At 48.7% G+C, this 13,714-nt stretch overlaps 1 protein-coding gene across 2 annotated transcripts in view; it reads right to left on the bottom strand.

The window, feature by feature from the left end:
- The window catches only part of DNAH2 (dynein axonemal heavy chain 2), a 121,779-nt gene that overhangs the window by 90,450 nt on the left and 17,615 nt on the right, over positions 1 to 13,714 (bottom strand). The window contains exons 5-14 of one of the 2 annotated variants that reach the window (XM_055101998.2): positions 9,827 to 10,055; positions 8,855 to 8,965; positions 8,440 to 8,678; positions 5,874 to 6,065; positions 5,011 to 5,168; positions 4,121 to 4,208; positions 3,199 to 3,404; positions 2,568 to 2,697; positions 2,119 to 2,301; positions 27 to 241 (exon numbers count right to left, since the gene is read on the bottom strand). In XM_055101998.2, coding sequence (XP_054957973.2) covers positions 27 to 241; positions 2,119 to 2,301; positions 2,568 to 2,697; positions 3,199 to 3,404; positions 4,121 to 4,208; positions 5,011 to 5,168; positions 5,874 to 6,065; positions 8,440 to 8,678; positions 8,855 to 8,965; positions 9,827 to 10,055 — 1,751 coding nt within the window. The remainder of the gene's footprint in view (positions 1 to 26; positions 242 to 2,118; positions 2,302 to 2,567; positions 2,698 to 3,198; positions 3,405 to 4,120; positions 4,209 to 5,010; positions 5,169 to 5,873; positions 6,066 to 8,439; positions 8,679 to 8,854; positions 8,966 to 9,826; positions 10,056 to 13,714) is intronic. The other variant, XM_057300344.2, reaches the window with a different exon arrangement.

Genomic DNA, 13,714 nt, shown 5'->3' with positions numbered 1-13,714 from the left:
GAAAAGGGGCCAGATGGCTCCCGTACTTGTCAAAGTTGACATCCAGCATGCCCGCCTTCTCCTGGCTGATTCGCAGCAATGGGGTATCCAACCGCCGAATGCAATCCTTGTCCAGACTTGATGTCCACTCTTGGAAGGTTTTTCGAACCAGCTCATCAATGGCCTGGACCATCTGCTGATAGGTGTGCACACTCTCCTTTCCAGTCCCAATACGGGGCAGGAAATGAGCACCAGCAAGGCACTGAGGGGAAGAAGAACAGGTGGGTGGAGTCGGCCTGCCACCTTCCTCCAGGGGCCACCATCTCCCTGAGACCTACACACGCGCGCATGCGCACATACCCCAACAATAGGCATAAGGCTTGCTATGGAGATGGATTGAGTTTTGATAACTTAGAAGGAAGGTAGAGTCAAAAAGGAAGGTGATAAGAAGAGACCAAGGTGCAATGAGAAAAGGAGTCAAAATGAGGAAAGAGAAGCACAGAGAATTTGTTTAGGAAAAAAAGCTGGGAGAAAAAGGTCAGTCACAGAAGGAGCAGGATATGAGGCACAAGGTTGAAAACCAGTATCAGCCCTTCCTAGCCTAGGCGTAGCCCACCAGGCCCAAACCAGCCTCCAGCTATCTGCAGGCTGCCTAACTCTCTACCAGCACTAGCTGCATGATGGCAGGTCACTACCTCAACAGCTTTCAACCTTTATTCCCAAAGGGTGTGTGTGTTCATTTGTTTGTTTTGTTTGTTTGTGACAGAGTCTCTCTCCACCACCCAGGCTGGAGTACAGTGGTGCGATGTCGGCTCACTGCAACTTCTGCCTCCAGAGTTCAAGCAATTGTCCTGCCTTAGCCTCCCAAATAGCTGGGATTACAGGTGCCCGCCACCACACCTGGCTAACTTTTTGTATTTTTAGTAGAGACAGGGTCTCACCATGTTGGCCAAACTGGTCATGAACTCCTGACTTCAAATGATCCCCCCACCTTGGCCTCCCAAAGTGCTGGGATTACAGGTGTGAGCCACCGCGCCTGGCCCCAGAAAGTTTTAAAACAATGTTTTTCTGTTGTTTCTTTGTGCTGTCTTTCCAGAGAGACCGGGCTCTGTAAGGGTGTCACCTGTCCAGGTCTCTGGATCATGAGGCTGTATCTTCTACTGACCCAACACCCCAGATACCAGCCCTATTCCTCCTCTGCAGCCTGAAATTCCTAAAATGAAGCCGGGCGCGGTGGCTCATGCCTGTAATCCCAGCAATTTGGGAGGCCGAGGTGGGTGGATCACCTGAGGTCGGGAGTTCGAGACCAGCCTGACCAACATGGAGAAACCTCTTCTCTACTAAAAATACAAAATTAGCCGGGCGTGGTGCATGCCTGTAATCCCAGCTCCTGAGAGGCTAAGGCAGGAGAATCGCTTGGACCTGGGAGGCGAAGGTTGCGGTGAGCCGAGATCACACCACTGCACTCCAGCCTGGGCAACAAGAGCAAAACTCCATCTCAGAAAAAAAGAAAAAAGAAAAAGAAGCCGGGCGCGGTGGCTCACGCCTGTAATCCCAGCACTTTGGGAGGCCCAGGTGGGCGGATCATGAGGTCAGGAGACTCAGACCATCCTGGCTAACACGGTGAAACCCCATCTCTACTAAAAATACAAAAAAATTAGCTGGGTGCGGTGGCGGGCACCTGTAGTCCCAGCTACTCGGGAGGCTGAGGCAGGAGAATGGTGTGAACCCGGGAGGCAGAGCTTGCAGTGAGCTGAGATCGAGCCACTGCACTCCAGCCTGGGCGACAGTGTGAGACTCCGTCTCAAAAAAACAAAAAGAAAGGAAGGAAGGAAGGAGGGAGGGAGGGAGGGAGGAAGGAAAAAGAAAGAAACAAAGAAAGGAAGAAAGAAAGAGAGAGAGAGAGAAAAGAAAGGAAGGAAGAAAAGAAATTCCTAAAATGGCGCATGTTCTACCAGCCTCACTCACCACCTCTGCAGATCTTAACCCACGACTGACCTCACTGAACTGGACCTGCCACTCCCCTCACCGACATAGGTGCTGGTCGTGAAGACTCTTCGGGGAACCTCTCAGGAGCCATCCCCCATCCCTCCTGGCCGTCTCACTGACGACAGAATGTGGAGAAGGCCAGGCACTTACGGTCATGACTCTGTCGATGCGACGCCGGAGGATGTGCACCCAGCGCGCCTTTCCGGAATACTGGGCCACGTAGGGCTCCAGGTCTGGCCATTTCTTGTTCCGTTCACGGTTCACCAGGGCCAGCTCGCTATTGAACAGCATGTAGAGATCCACCGCCTTCTTGTCATAAGTCCGCTTGATGGCCTAGGGAAGAAGAGGAAGAGGCTGGCGACGGGCCCGGGAAGGCGGGTTCCCTCCGGTCACTCATCCCAGAGGAAAGCTGCACCCCGCTGCGGGAGTCACACTCCCGGGGACGCCGAAGCCAGGGAACAGAAGAAAGACAAGAGGCGCCCGAATGCTGGACATGGAGGAGGGCACACGCGGAGGCGGGAGGGCCTCCGGAAGGCTCGGAAGGGACTCCAGGAAAGCACGCGGGACGGGAAGCCGAGGAAGCCGCGGGGCAGCCGCACCTCGCGGGAGGCAAGCCTGTGGAAGGTGTCCAGCAGGAGCACGCCGTGCGGCACGTCCCGCACCAACTCGAAGGCTGAGGTGATCAGGTTCTGGGTCATCACCTCCAGGTCCTTGATTCCGGCACGGAACCTGCACCGGTGGAGAGGCATGTGGCAGCTGAGTGCCCTCGCCTGCCCCCAACTCCAACCCCTGAGGAAGAATCCCATGCATCGCTGAGGACGGAGGGCTTCCTGCGTGCCGGGCACTCCAAGTACTTTACCTACATGAATCCATTTAATCCTCAAAACAATGCTGTGAGATGGGCTCTATCTCTAACCGTATTGCACAGAGGAGGAAGTGGAGACAGCTGATGGAGTAATTTGCCCAATGTCATATATCTGGTATGTGGCAGAACCAAGATCCAAGTCCGGAAAGGCTCACTCTGGAACCCTCAACCCAAGCTGCCAGCCCCCTCCCCTGCACTCTCTCCTGTCCCCGCCCCCTGCACTCTCTCCTGTCCCCCCCGCCACCGCCCTGATCCCGATCTGTCCTTCCACCATTTCCTTTGCACACTCTCGCCACTCCTCCCACTCTTGGCTGCCTGATCTGCCTTCCCTGCCCACGCCTGGCATCAGCCTGTGGTTCCCTCACTTATTGTAGTCTTCATGCCAACAGGTGTTCTTGACATCCAGGATACCCCCGCGAACGGCTCGCAGCGTGTGCAGATTTTTATGAAAGATGTCCTCAATCTCCAGCAAGTTCCGTGTTATCTGTGGCCCCTGGGCACCAAAGAAGCAAGGAAGGGGACCCTGCTTACCATCTTCCCAGCGGGCGAAGTGATACTGACAGTCACATACCTAAAAAAGAAGCCAGCATGAGGGTTCCTGCTTTCCTTCCAAACTCCAAAGTCCTAAGCTATTTGGTTTAGCTTCAAATGTCTAAAAACATCACTGTGAGTGATGGCAAGTGAAAAAAAAAAATAAGAAGAAAATATCTAAAAACCAGGGAGGGCCAACCAGCTGCAGGGGGCTGCTGGGATGAACTTTGACCGCAGAATGAAATATGAAATAGTAGGGCAGCAATAAGAGGCAAATGCCAGAAAAAGCGGTGTGGTAGTAGGACACACAATTGTGCAGGAAAAGCCAATGTGGTAAGTGCAATTTTCTTTTCTTTTATTTTTTTGAGACAGAGTCTCTCTCTGTTGCCCAGGCTGGAGTGCAGTGGCGTGATCTCGGCTCACTGCAACCTCCGCTTCCCGGGTTCAAGAGATTCTCCTGCCTCAGCCTCCCAAGCAGCTAGGATTACAGGTATGCACCACCACGCCCGGCTAATTTTTGTATTTTTAATAGAGACGGGGTTTCACCATGTTGGCCAGGCTGGTCTTGAACTCCTGATCGCAGGTGATCTGCCCGCCTCAGCCTCCCAAAGTGCTGGGATTACAGGTGTGAGCCACCGCGCCTGGCCATAAGTTCAATATTTAGCCTCTGCCCCGTTTGCCCTGGTTCCTGGGGTGGGAGGTGGGGAGGGATTCTGGAGGGTCTGCTGTTAGCTTTTGGTTCTTCAGTCTTCCCACCTCAATAAGGTCCTTGCAGCGCTGCACAAAGGCATCAACCTGAGCAAAGATGCTGGTCTGATCTAGGACCCAGCCCCGACTGGAGAACCTGCGTCAGGAGAAAGGCTGACTGAATTGGAAGGCAAGAGCAGTCTGGCTATGCAAACCTAGACCAGGAGCCCTGCATTCAGGGAAAGCCCTAGAAAATCAGACCCCGAGAAACAACCCTCCTGAATCCCAAAGGACAAGACTCAAGGTGAGAAGAACCAGACAGGAGACAGAGCATCTAAGTCCTAGGAGCAGATTCATACATAATAGAATTTTAGACGATGGGGTCAAGATAGGAGGAAAAGACCAGGTAGGGTTCCTGGGATCAGGGAGGAGAGATTATTAAAATAAGAAGCCAGGCAGGGCGCGGTGGCTCACACCTGTAATCCCAGCACTTTGAGAGGCCAAGGCGGGCAGATCACAAGGTCAGGAGATCGAGACCATCCTGGCTAACATGGTGAAATCCTGTCTCTACTAAAAATACAAAAAATTAGCCTGGCATGGTGGCGGGCGCCTGTAGTCCCAGCTACTGGGGAGGCTGAGGCAGGAGAATGGCATGAACCTGGGAGGCTGAGCTTGCAGTGAGCTGAGATTGCGCCACTGCACTCCAGCCTGGGCGACAGAGCAAGACTCTGTCTCAAAAAAAAATTAAAATTAAAATTAAAAAAAAAAAGGAGAAGCCAGGGAAATGAGATACAGTATCTGTATCCAGACAGAAAATTTGGCCAGATGTAGAAACTCCTGGGTCTCGGAAAATACAACCAAGAGGCTAAACAAAGTGTACAGGAAAGAAGTCAGAATCTACCCTCTTATGGGGTGACAAGGGAGTTGAGATATGGGATGTTAGGGGAGGCGTATCATACTGGGTGTGCATCTGCACAGCCTGTACGTAGTGATCTTTCCAAGCATGACAACAGAGAATGCAGCCTTGCAGGTCCTCCTTGCTGGAAGAGACATATCCCTCAAAGATCCGGTCCAGGGAGACGGCGTGGCAGCATAAGCGGATGATCTCATTGCTCATCTGCAGAAGGAGTCCCCACAGCCTCTGTCCCCACCTCCTTGACACCCAACTCCTTCTCTGCATCCCCCTGCCTGTGCTTCATGTCTCAGCCCCCTACTCCTTAATTTGACTCCTGAAACTCATCCCACCCCTGGTTCTCCACCCCTGGCCAGGCCGACACCTCTGGGTTCCATGCCCACTCCTTGTCCTAGGTGGCCCCTTACTCTGCCTCAGCCCAGCACTGCAGCCACCCTGCCCAGCAAGGTCTCAGCTCAGTGTCCCTTCTCCCACTCTTTGGCTTTTTCACCCCCAGTGAATGCACCAGACCCTGCTCCTCAAGAGCCGGTGCTCCTTCCTAAATCCCCCTCTCCCCTACTGCAATCTCCATCTTGAGGAATGGGAAGAAGAGCTTTTCCTTCCACACAGCTCAGCTTGGGGGTCTGTTCTTCCTGCTGCTTCCCCGTCTTCCACCAACTCCTCTTCTGAAGCCCCTCTTCCTGCCTAAGCCACCTCCACCTAGAAACAGAAAGTCCAGCCCAGGCTGCAATGCTGAACAACCCTAAAGCAGATCATGCCGGTAGAAGCCTTCTGAGCTCAGTCTCTGAGCAGAAGGGCAATCTTCGCTACCTTTTCAACCACAGATCCTCTGCCGAATGCATTCCCCTTGCTTCAGAAAACCCGGCCACCCTCATAAACCCCTCCATCCCACCCTCAGCATATGCACACCTTTCGGAAGAGCGAGGTCAGTCTCTCCCGAGTGTTGTAGTGGGGAGAGTTGACCCAGATGATGCGGATGAGACTGATCAGCTTAGGGAGCTTGCTAGAGATGTCCTTGGGCTTCATGAAAGCCAACTCCTGGTAAGGTTCCTTCAGGATTGACAAAAAGGTCAGGTTTGACTGTGCTTGACGAGAGCCATCCTGGCAGTAAAGAGAGATGAGAAATAGATTTATGCACTGGAAAGCACTGATTCAACACAAGTGCTTTTATTTATTTATTTATTTATTTATTTATTTATTTTAGATGGAGTTTTACTCTTGTCACCCGGGCTGGAGTGCAATGGCGCGATCTCAGCTCACTGCAACCTCCGCCTGCCGGGTTCAAGCAATTCTCCTGCCTCAGCCTCCCAAGTAGCTGGGATTACAGGTGCCCACCACAACACCCAGCTAATTTTTGTATTTTTAGTAGAGATGGGGTTTCACCATGTTGGCCAGACTGGTCTCGAACTCCTGACTTCAAGTAATCCACCTGCCTCAGCCTCCCAAAGTGCTGGGATTACAGGCGTGAGCCACCACGCCCAGCCCACAAGTGCTTTTTAACCATCTTCAACCCCATTCTGACTTGCCTCTAAGAGGAATCCCTCCCATCAGCCCTACACAGTAGCGATCATTTCAGGTCTCTGTGAGCCTTCGGACCAGAGTTAGCACATGTCAAGTTTTCTGTCTTTTCTCATGTGTGTGCCCTAGCTCCCCCACCAGACTGAGAATTCCCTCGAGTCTAGATTTTTCTAGATTTTGTGTCTGTTTTCTCCAGTTGAATTCAGGACTCCACACTAAGTGGATACTCTGTTGCTGTTGATCAACTGGCCGCATATCACTCTCATTCGTCCCCATAGTTGTCACCCAGTTCCCTTTCACTGCCCTGTTCTCAGCCGGGGCTTTAGGCTCCTCCAGTTAGTTCTGGCTCAATTCCCTTAATGCCCAGCTGAAACTTTCACCTAGGAAGACAGGTCTTCTATCTGTATTCTACAGGCCACTCTTACCTCCTGTGTGACCTAGCACTAACATAATCAGCCTGTCACATCATATCAAATTTTTTTTTTAATGTTTATTGCCCAGGTGTGGTGGCTCACACCTATAATCTCAACACTTTGGGAGGCCGAGGATCACCAGGAGTTTGAGACCAGCCTGGACAACATAGTGAGATCCTGTCTCTACAAAAAATTTGAAAATTAGGCCGGGCGAGGTGACTGACACCTGTAATCCCAGCACTTTGTAAGGCCGAGGCGGGTAGATCACCTGAGGTCAGGAGTTCAAGACCAGCCTGGCCAACATGATGAAACCCCGTCTTTACTAAAAATACAAAAACTAGCCAGGCATGGTGGTGGGCACCTGTAATCTCAGCTACTCGGGAGGCTGAGGCAGGAGAATCGCTTGAACCCAGAAGGCAGAGGTTGCAGTGAGCCGAGATCACGCTACTGCACTCCAGCCTGGTCGACAGAGCAAGACTCTGTCTCAAAATAATAATAATTAAAAAAATTAACAATTGACCTGGGTGAGGTAGCTCACGCCTGTAATCCCAACACTTTAGGAGGCTGAAGTGGGTGGATCACTTGAGCTCAGGAGTTTGAGACCAGCCTGGGCAACATAGCAAAATCCTGTCTCTACAAAAAATACAACAGTTAGCCGGGCATGCTGGTGCACACCTGTAGTCCCAGCTACTCAGGAGGCTGATGTGGGAGGATCCCTTGAGCCCAGGAGGTATTGGTTGCAGTGAGCCGAGATCGTGCCACTGCACTCCAGCCTCCAGCACCCTGTCTCAAAAGGAAAAAAAAAGAAATGAAAAGAAAAGAAAAAGAGCCAGATGTCATGGCTCACGCCTATAATCCCAGCACTTTGGGAGGCCAAGGTGGGTGGATCACCGAGGTCAGGCATTTGAGACCAGCCTAACACGGTGAAACCCCGTCTCTACTAAAAACACAAAAATTAGCCAGGCTTGGTGGCGGGCACCTGTAATCTCAGCTACTCGGGAGGCTGAGGCAGGAGAATCTCTTGAACCTGGGAGGCAGAGGTTGCAGTGAGCTGAGATCGCACCACTGCACTCCAGCCTGGGCAACAGAGCCAGACTCTGTCTCAAAAATAATAATAAAAAAGAAAAGAAAAAGAAAAAAAGTGTTTATCCCTTTTCCTTGGATTTTCCTTGGAAGGCAGATTCATACAAAGAAAAAAGGTATTTATCTTGTAATTCCTGGACTGAACCACATGAGCTCATCTTTGGCTCCCACGCTGTCTAGTAATCCTGTTTTGGGTAATCTTATTTTCCCAGCTGGGTGGCAGGGGTTGTGCTCACAGAAGGTACTTGATGTATATTTATTGGTTAACTTGATGTCTCTCTCCTTAGGGACCCCCTATTCTACTATTTTATACTCTCCTGCAAGTACAAGGCCGAGCCCTGGGTGGGTCAGTCTGTGCTATCGAAGATTGCCTTGGCTCCCTCTCCTTACTTAGCTCCCTGTATCATCCCAACCATTGCCCACTTCTTGCTGAGCCTGAATCCTTTGATTCGCTCACAAACCTGGATTTGCTGTGCCAGTTTCATAAAGGGCGCCAAGTAGGACGACTTGGCAAGGTGCAGGATGGATTCAACGTGCTTCACTCCCTTCTTCACCAGCTGCTTACTGATGCCAGACAGGTCCATGCATCGGTTGCGCCAGAACTCAATCTCCTCCAGAGGACCTAAATTTTCTCCTGTCTCCACAGTCTCCTGGGCACTGAGCATCTCCTTTATCTGCCGGGTCCAGTGGATCATGGAGGCTGCAGGGGAGAGTACAAAATCTCCTTCGTTTCTTCACACTGCTTCCCAACAGCATCCTTCCCTCCCCACAACCCCGACAGAGACCTCCTAACCCAACTCCATTGTCAGCATCCGAGCCTCCCCTTTCCCTCTCCCCTGTGATCGCCGGGTGATGCTAGCAGTGCCAGCCACTCACTCTCTAGCCGTTGCACCAGCTCTTTGTCCTTTACCACCATCTCAGGCTTCATGTTCATGGCCTCTGCAGGGATGTAGAGGACCGTGTGCCCCTCCAGTTTGTACCGAGTGTCTAAGGAAAGGAAAGTTTGTGGAAGTGGACAGAGGGGATGAGTTCTTGCTGGCCCCGTAGGAATCACGGTTGATGATTGGTAGGGGACCAGGAAGCATACGCATTTCAGGAGAGCAGGTAGAAGAAATGGTGACTCATGCTTTTTTGATATCAAGAAATGACCAAAGGCAAGAGGGAAACCTCATGGAGTTATAACAAGAAATTGCCATAAAATAAGGTCAAAGATCTGTATCGCGCCTTCAACACTCTCTACCACGAGACATGCGAGTCCTCCCAGTGTCCCCACAGCACCTATATTTCCCATTCCCCCACATGTGCTTTTAGAAATTTCCAAGTCTAAGTTGAAGCAGGTCTGGCCAACAAGTTCTACAACAGAAAAGTGTGTCTGGATTAGAAAGCGGATCTTGGCAGGGTGTGGTGGCTCACACCTGTAATCCCAGCACTTTGGGCGGCCAAGGCGGGTGGATCATGAGGTCAGGAGTTCGAGACCAGCCTGGCCAACATGGTGAAACCCCATCTCTACTAAAGATACAAAAAATTAGCCAGGCGTGGTGGCATGTGCCTGTAATCCCAGCTACTCGAGAGGCTGAGGCAGGAGAATCGCTTGAACCCAGGAGGCAGAGGTTGCAGTGAGCCAAGATCGCGCCATTGCACTCCAGCCTGGGCAACAGGCCGAGACTCCGTCTCAAAAAAAAAAAAAAAAAGAAGAAGAAGGCGGATCTTGTACCCTATTCTACCAATTCGATAAGCATGCTGAATACTTCCTCCACACAGGTGCTCAGACGAAGGACCCACCACTTCACTAGTTGTACAGTTGGGGGACACTAAGGAGAAACTAGTCACTCCGGTCTTCCCACTTACCTGTCAGGCAGGCCAAGAACTTGTGCAGATGAGAAGCAAAATGATTTCTAATGCTCTCAGGCCAGCCTGTGTTTGCAAAGATCTGAGGGGCAAAGACTCCACCGAGCAGCCGAAGCAGGGCCGGGATATAGGGGCCCCGCACCGTCCCAAACTGCACAGTTGCCTCGAAGTTCTCCCAGGTGATGGGAACTGGTGCTTGGCGAATGAAGTAGACAAGCTGGTTCTGGGTCTGCATGGAAGACAGCAGATCAGAGTTCAGTCTCCAGGCCCAGCCATGACACCCAGTCACAAAAGCCCGGCTGAGTTCTTTCTCACTTCCCTCAGGGTATCCTGATCCTTCTCTAAATGGAAGTGCCATGAAGTGCTTCCTGTTCTTTTCACGGATATGATTCCATATCCAGAGATGTGGGGAGGAAATGCAGAGAGTATGCCTTGAGAGTAGGGACTGTACATTTTGTCCAACTAGGCTCCAGAACCTAGTACACTGCCTGGCGTAGAGTAGATGCTCAATAATGTTTGTTGGATGGATGAATGGATCAATAGAAAGAAAGGATGGAATGGAGGAAGCACTTCAGCCAATGGAAAAAGCAGAAAGGAGAAGGACTGGAAGGAAGAGACAATTGTCTAGGGTTTTCCATTTTGGTTGCATATATTTCTCCCAAAATTTTACATATATGCTTCAATTTTGCTTATGGCTTTTGTGGTTTACATACAAAAGCATATATCTTTCATGTAATTAAATATAAAACTCCTTAAAGTTCTGACTGCTACATATTTAGAAAGGCCATTTCCACCCTAATATCAGACTCACCTGTTTCATTTGGGTTTTTTAGTGCTTTTTTGACTAGTCTTGGCAATTTTTTTTTTTTTTTTTTTTGAGATGGAGTCTTGCTTTGTCACTCAGGCTGGAGTGCAATGGTGCAATCTCAGCTCACTGCAATCTCCGCCCCCCGGGTTCAAGCGATTCTTCTGCCTCAGCCTCCCGAGTATCTGGGATTACAGGCCCGTACCACCACACCTGGCTAATTTATATATTTTTAGTAGAGACAGGGTTTCACCAGGTTGGCCAGGCTGGTCTCAAACTCCTGACCTCAGATGATCCATCTGCCTCGGCCTCACAAAGCGCTGGGATTACAGGCGCGAGCCACCATACCCGGCTGACAATTTATTTAATTTTAAAAACAAAGTAAAGCACAAGGAAGAAATTAATAATCATCTGTCTTCTTACTACCCAGAAATAAAATAAATATTGGCATTTTGTGTCCTTTTTTTTTTTTTGAGACGAAGTTTCGCTCTTGTTGCCCAGGCTGGAATGCAATGGCATGATCTCAGCTCACCACAACTTCCGCCTCCCGGGTTCAAGCGATTCTCCTGCCTCAGCCTCCCGAGTAGCTAGGATTACAGGCATGTGCCACCACGCCCAGCTAATTTTTGTATTTTTAGTAGAAACAGGGTTTCTCCATGTTGGTCAGGCTGGTCTCAAACTCCTGACCTTAGGTGATCCGCCTGCCTCGGCCTCCCAAAGTGCTAGGATTATAGGCGTGAGCCACTGTGCCCGGCCATGTCCATTTTTTTAAAAGCTTAACAACTATTATTTTTGTGAAGATGACATACGTTAAATACAAATAATTGAAACAATGCAGAAAAGTACAAAGATAAAAGTTAAAATGTCATCTAAAATTCCACCACCTAAAAATTAATATTGTTAATATTAGAGAAAACATTATTCTACATATTTTTCTATAGCTATATACATAGAGAAAATTTAATTAAAATCATTATTTTTAAATAGGAGCAAACTGTTTTTAATTAAAACTATTAAATTTAATTTTACTTGAATTTAAGCAAATAAAAAGAAATAGAAGTAGCTATAAAGGAATTCCTGAGCTTCAAATAAATGTTTCTTCATCCAGAAGAGAGGTTTCTTCCCAAAGGATCCCTTTCTATGGTGGTAAGAAAAAAAGATTATGAAAAATATTATGAGTTTTCTCACTAACTTTCAATTTTGAGTTCTATTAGCTCACTGCTTTGAAAGACCCAATCCAGAATCTAATCCAAGATCACACATGGTCATGTCTCTTAGCATCCTTTAATTTCAAAGCACTCCCCAGCCTTTTTCTTTCATGGCATTGATTTTCTTTTTCTTTTTAATTTAATTTAATTTTATTGATTGATTGATTGATTGATTTATCTGAGACACAGCCTCACTCTGTTGCCCAGGCTTGAGTGCAATGGTGTGATCTTGGCTCACTGCAACCTCTGCCTCCCTGGTTCAAGCGATTCTCCTGCCTCAGCCTCCCAAGTAGCTGGGATTACAGGTGCACACCGCCACGCCCAGCTAATTTTTTTGTATTTTGAGTAGAGACATGGTTTCACTATGTTGCCCAGGCTGGTCTTAAACTCCTGAGCTCAGGCAATCCACCCGCCTTGGCCTCCCAAAGTGCTAGGATTACAGGCGTGAGCCACCGTGCCCAGCTCATACTTTTTAAATTTTAAATTTTTTTTTTTTGAGACAGACTCTCGCTCTGTCACCCAGGCTGGAGTGCAGTGGCACAATCTTGGCTTGCTGCAACCTCCGCCTCCCGGGTTCAAGCGATTGTCTCATGGCATTGATATTTCTAACAGTCCAGGCCAGTTTTCTTTTCCCAATATGTCTCTTAATTTGGATTTATCGGATTGTCTCCTTATTGCCAGATTCAAGTTAAATATTCTTAGCAGGATTACCGCATAGGGGATATTCCTAAGGAATTAATTTTTCCTACAATTGAGTAGCTTAGCCAAGATGTGCAACAAATTTTGTGGAATACAGTGTGTCCTTTTTGATTCCCAGATTCAGTTCCTTCTGCATTTCAGGGAAATTATTTGTATTTTATCTTTACATTTATATTGTTTCATTTGTTGGCTCTCTATACAAGATCATCTATGTTAGTCTTTCGTATCTGTTAGCTTCTCTAATTGTGTTAATGTCCTTGGCTTTTTCTTCTGCATACACGGTGATTACCTCAAGCCTCTCCTCTGTCAGTGATAGGATTTTCTGGGTTAGCTATTCAGTTCCTTGCTATTTCCAATCTACTGGTTTTATAACATGCTGCTTTATTCATTTCCTAAAATCTGCAGTCTCCCTTTTATCTCATTCTCACATTTTATCATTTCAGGGCTCAGCTTTTTTTTTTTTAATTGAATCCCTGTCTTATTAAGTTGTGGTAGAACATGGTACTGTTGTGAGGAATCTCCTCCTGTTCATTCAGTTATGTTTTCCTCTTTTGCATGCTTTGTTCCTCTTTTTTCTTTGATGTAATGCACTTGCAGTTACCATGCAATTTCTTTTCATTTTGCTCGTGCTTGGGCAGCAAGCATGTGAACTCATTCTTTTTGCTCTAATGTACTGTGGGTGATTTGACCTCCCACTGTGAGAGACCAGTTTATTTTTGCCCCTGGAAGTTAAAGTGAAAGGGTTGGGTGTTTTATGTTTTATTCACTTTTCTTTGGCCTAAGAGAATTGCCTCAGGGAAATGGACAGGTGGTTAGTGCTAATTTAAGGCAGTGAAAAATCTTTGTTAAAACACCTCAGCTCAAGCCGGGTGTGGTGGCTCACACCTGTAATCCCAGCACTTTCGGAGGCCGAGGCAGGTGGATCACCTGAGGTTGGGAGTTTGAGACCAGCCTGACCAACATGGGGAAACCCCATCTCTACTAAAAATACAAAATTAGCCTGGTGTGGTGGTACATGCCTGTAATCCCATATACTCGGGAGGCTGAGGCAGGAGAATCGCTTGAACCCAGAAGGCAGAGGTTGCAGTGAGCCGAGATTGCACCATTGCACTCCAGGCTGGGCAACAAGAGCAAAACTCCATCTCAAAACAAACAAACAAACAAACAAACAAACCT

This window comes from Pan paniscus, chromosome 19 (assembly GCF_029289425.2).
Source record: "Pan paniscus chromosome 19, NHGRI_mPanPan1-v2.0_pri, whole genome shotgun sequence".
Classification (NCBI taxonomy): domain Eukaryota; kingdom Metazoa; phylum Chordata; class Mammalia; order Primates; family Hominidae; genus Pan; species Pan paniscus.
The sequence above is the reverse complement of the archived record's forward strand: the minus strand, read 5'-3'. Positions and strand labels throughout refer to the sequence as shown.